At 48.8% G+C, this 4605-nt stretch overlaps 1 protein-coding gene across 1 annotated transcript; it reads left to right on the top strand.

Annotated features, from left to right (window-relative positions):
• The first annotated feature begins 383 nt into the window (after positions 1–383).
• On the top strand, positions 384–4285 carry plac8l1 (PLAC8 like 1). The gene is made up of 5 exons (XM_035434091.1): positions 384–530; positions 1305–1351; positions 1528–1757; positions 2605–2741; positions 3779–4285. Exons 1-5 carry the CDS (start codon positions 528–530, stop codon positions 3908–3910), a joined length of 549 nt encoding a protein of 182 aa, XP_035289982.1. The 5' UTR covers positions 384–527; the 3' UTR covers positions 3911–4285.
• Positions 4286–4605: the final 320 nt, after the last annotated feature.

Genomic DNA, 4605 nt, shown 5'->3' with positions numbered 1-4605 from the left:
GTCTGTGTGTGCATGGGTTTCTTTTCAGCGCGGTTTCCTCGGTTTTAAGAGTTTGTTTTGTTGCGCAATGCGTCGTGACCTTTGAACCCTGGGTTTTTCCTCACGGCCAAACCCATTCTTTTCAAAGGACTTCATCCATCCTTGAAAATACCTTTTTTTTTTTTTCCTTTTCTTCTTGGTAGCAGTTTTTTTGAGGTGTTCGACTTCAGAACCTGGACGTATTTCCAGCGCGAACTGAATTGTTGCGAAACGGAAGAAAGCGGCATTTTTTAAAGCTGCACGTTCGCCGCCTCCTCTGTGGGAAATATCTCTGTCTCTTATTTGCACCGGCGGCTCGCGACCCGCGTTTCGACCGCACGAGGAGAAGTGAGAGGTCGCGTACGCGCCGTGCGATCGCGCTGAGAGGAAGTGCTGCGAGACCGCGGCGGACGTGCAGGGGGAAGGTCGCACGCCTGTCACCGTTCCTGAGGAAGAGCGCTAGACTCTCGCCGTGTGACTGAGTGACCGTGCAGCTCCCTGCTTTTCTCATGGTAAGTCTGGGCTTTTACAACAAGAGCAATGCGTTGATTTACCAAGAGAATCCGTAAAGGTGCTCTTTTCACTCGGGGAGAGGTGGGGGGGGACTCAGGGGAATAAATGCTTCATGCTGAAAATGCCACTTCTCTGTGAAATTTATCCAGTTTTATTGTATTTACATATAAATTCTATACCTTTCTGTGGGCAATGTGAAAACTTTTTTTTTTTTTTTTTAACATTTCTCAAACCTTTACTTCGAGCTCTAAATGTTCTCTTGCAAACCAGGCTGCGTTTTTAGTGCTTTCCCCTTTTATGGCAACCCTTCTCAAATCTGTTTTATAACGTTTACGGGGAGACAGCGGTGTAAAATCAAAGATGGGGGCGGGAGGAACGAGAGCATGTGGGCGGAAAACAAAATAAAAAATAAATTTTGAAGTGGTTTCGTTTCTGAAAGGGAAAATGGCCTGTAGGGCATCAGCGGGCCGAAGCAGAGGCCTGGCTCTCTCTCTCCGCTGCCCGCTGTGCCCGCCGTGCCCGCCGGTGCGTTCGTCGCTCACGCTCGGAATGGCGCGAGGGGGTCGCCCGCGCCAGCCGGTCCCCCTCAGCGATTGGCCGAGCTCGGGGGACTGGGCGGGGCCTTTGGCCGGAGGTTGGGGGCGAGGGCGTTATCTGCGGAGAGCAGCCGCTGGCTAGGCTCGGAGGCGCTAGCGGTATCTGTGGGAAGCAGACCCCTATCACCCCCCCCGGGGGGAGGGGGGGCACTCACATCATCTCTCTCTCCGATGCAGAAGGGCAGCGAGCCTGAGAGTGGCGACTGTTCGCCCGCCACAGAGACGTGAGTTTTTCTGCTTTAATTACGTGAATAATTTCAGTTTAGCCACATCAATCATATTTAGCGCGTGAAACGATCGTTACGTCTTCATGTTCCTTTGATGCTGCTCGTGAATCGTGAGAGGAATTTTTTTTCGGCGAACGGAAACATTTTTTTAAACAAAAATTTTTTCCCTCCAGCTCTCCGTTCCAACCTCATCCGGGCGAGGCCGAGGTCCGGGGCGCCGGCAAAGCCGAGTCCCGTAAGTCAGGGGGCGGGCTCTGCTGCTTCCCGCCGCGAGCCGCCATGGACCTGCCCGTGCTCGCCCAGCCGGGCCTGGGCACGACCACCACCACCGTGACCACCATCACGCAGACCGGCGGGGCCTGGAGCACGGGGCTCTTCAACGTGTGCGCGGACATACCCACGTGTAAGGGCCACTTTAACCACTTTTTCTTCTGAAGAGTAAGGTTTTTTGGAATGTTTTTTTTAAAACTCTGAGTCAGTGTTCTAGAACTCCATTACTTTCAGTTGCCAGTAGTGATTGTTACATCAGCATTAGAATGTTCAGTTAAGAACATTCTAAATGCATATTTGTGACGACAGCCCGTAAAGGGTTAATGCCGTTTTCTGCCTGACCCACGGCTTCCTCTCAGTAACCTGTGTGTGCTTGTGTGTTCCACTGTTCCATTTGTAAACAAAGACAGCTGATTATGATCGGTGAAATGCTAAATAGTCATGCTAATAGCTTTGTGGTACCTGTAAGTAGATCAACTCAAAATGGTGCATTGGATAATTGATCTGAATTTAAAAAATAATTTATGTAGATGTCAGTAATTTGGTGTATTCTCGTATCATAAGTTCAGTTTTAAATTGTGAATGTGAGTGAAACGTTACGCACCATGGTACTACAGCAAGGATTTGAACCTGCAGTGCCCTTCAGTTTGCCTGCTTTCAGGGGGAAATAATGTGCCCCGTTGTGTGGAATGAAATCTCCAACCTGGAGTTCTGGAGTCCCATAGGGGGATGCATGAACTGGCCATTGTATCACCTCGGAAATAGAGGGCATTTCAGAGGATAACCCCACACAAACAGGGTGGCTCTCTGACCCAACTCCTCCAGCCAATCAGGTGCTTGAGCCCGGCCTGTACCAGCTGAGTCCCCCCTACAGTTTCCCAGTGCCACGTAGATGTGGAGCTGAACCGCTGGGTCACGCAGCCCAAATGGCCGCGGTGCATTGTGGGATACTGGTGCTGAGAAGGCCCGGTCTGTTCCAGGTGTTGTTGGAGGCCTGGTTCCCTGCTGCCTGGACCTGAGTCTGGCCCACCACTACGGAGAGTGCCTGTGCCTGCCCCTGCTGCCCGGGTCCACCTTCGCCATGCGCGTCGGGATCAGGGAGAGGTTCAAAATCCAGGTAAGAAACCTTGAAGACTCCAGACCTGTTCGCCGTGCATGCAGGGGCACCAGGGGAGAGGTTCAAGACATCCAAGGCGGCAGTGTAGTGTAATGGGTAAGGAACTGGTCCTGTAACCTAAGGGTTCGATTTCCCGGTAGGGCACTGCCGTCGTACCCTTGGTACCGTTAACCTGCTTTGCTTCAGCATATACCCAGCTGCATAAATGGGTGCAAAGTATATGTATATGAATGTAAGTCGCTCAGGATAAGAGCATCTGCTACATGCCTGTAATGTAATCTAATGAAGACTCTAGATCTGTTCGCTGTGCACGCAGGAACACTGTTGGACTCGGTCCTTTTCTCCCGTAGTCATTTCACTGTAGCAGGTTGTATTATTGTGATCTGTGGTGGAAAATCCAGGTTCAGAAAGTAAAATTGCTGCCCAGTATTTTGTTCCAGTCACAGGGATTTGCTGATAAGCACAATTCTTCAGCCAGGAGGCAGAACTAATTAGTGAAATCAGCTGGCTGAGTTAATGGGTGGAAGAAAAACATGGCAGGACTTTTACTTTCAGACCCCTCTGGTTATGACATTACGTAATTCATTTGCTTGTCAGCAGTTGTCATACAGGGTGACTTTCATGTGTCACATGTGACTGGGTATTAATTGAAGCGATCGTGGTCACGTACCTGGTACATGTACATGATTATGATGGTGCCTCATGGGGTAACCTGACCTTTTTTTTCACAAGCCCCCACACACTGCTGCCCCATGGGCATCAACATTCAGCACCTTATTACATGGAATCTTGCCTTTATTAGCCCTTTGAAGAACCCTTTTTTTCAAAATTTCAAGTCAGTGTTCTAGAACTCCGCTGCTTTCTGTTACCAGTAGTGATTGTGACATCAGCATTAGAATGTTCAGTTGAGAACATTCTAATCGGATATCTGTGACCTCACACCTTAAAAGGGGCTAAGTTGAATTAAAATAATGCACAGTCCCGTGCGTTTGGGGGGGTGCAAAGACCGATGGGTGTTTTCTCGAACCCGTCTCCAGGGTAGCGCGTGCGAAGACTGGACCACCGTGTACTGCTGCTACCCCCTCGCCGTCTGCCAAATGATTCGGGAGGTGAAGACGAGGATGAAGAGCCAGATCTACCAGGTGTCCACTACGCTGGAGAGCTCTTGAGGGTCCGCACCCGACACGTCAGATTTCGGGGGTTTTGGGGGGGGGGGGAGGGGGGTGTAGGTTCGGGATTGGGTTGAGGGGAGTACACTTAGCCGACAGCATTTTATCCAGTCGTTTTCTTTTTTTCCCTGCCATTTGGGAAATTTCTGGATCTTTTCCAGATGACGGGAGAGGGAATTCCCTTCGGGGACATGAAAGCAGGTGTTCATCCAGCTGTCAGCTTTGGGACGCGAAACGTCTCCTGTTCAGAAAGGAAAGCTTTGTGTGACAAAAACAGCAGTAAAACAGCTCTCTGTCTGATCATTACTGCTGATGTTTTCATACAAAAAAAAATGTAATAAATAAATGAAAAGGCTTTTTTTCCTTTAACACAAATTATATGTCCTTTATTGAATATTTTATTCATTACTAATTCATGCAGGATTTGTGAACATATGGTACAGGATTTTGATGATTATGGCCACTCCATTTAGTGATTTCTAATGCTGCTCCAATTAAGCAGGGGAAGGGCAGGAGAGTTTATAATGATGAGAACTGAGCATTTCAGCCCATCTGGGCTCATCAGTTAGCCCATAAAAAATGTCAAGTGTCAGAAGTAAATAAAAATAAAATAAATAAATAAATAAAAGTATTGACATCAGACCCTGTTCACATTGAATCTAACCGTTGAATCCAGCCCTGTCTCCCAGATAGGG

Source organism: Anguilla anguilla, chromosome 9, assembly GCF_013347855.1.
Source record: "Anguilla anguilla isolate fAngAng1 chromosome 9, fAngAng1.pri, whole genome shotgun sequence".
Lineage (NCBI taxonomy): Eukaryota > Metazoa > Chordata > Actinopteri > Anguilliformes > Anguillidae > Anguilla > Anguilla anguilla.
The sequence above is the reverse complement of the archived record's forward strand: the minus strand, read 5'-3'. Positions and strand labels throughout refer to the sequence as shown.

Coding starts and splice junctions, on each gene's coding strand:
- plac8l1 (XM_035434091.1), top strand. Junction 1,352..1,527: donor TGTTCGCCCGCCACAGAGAC/GTGAGTTTTTCT, acceptor TTTTCCCTCCAG/CTCTCCGTTCCAACCTCATC. Junction 2,742..3,778: donor GGGAGAGGTTCAAAATCCAG/GTAAGAAACCTT, acceptor ACCCGTCTCCAG/GGTAGCGCGTGCGAAGACTG.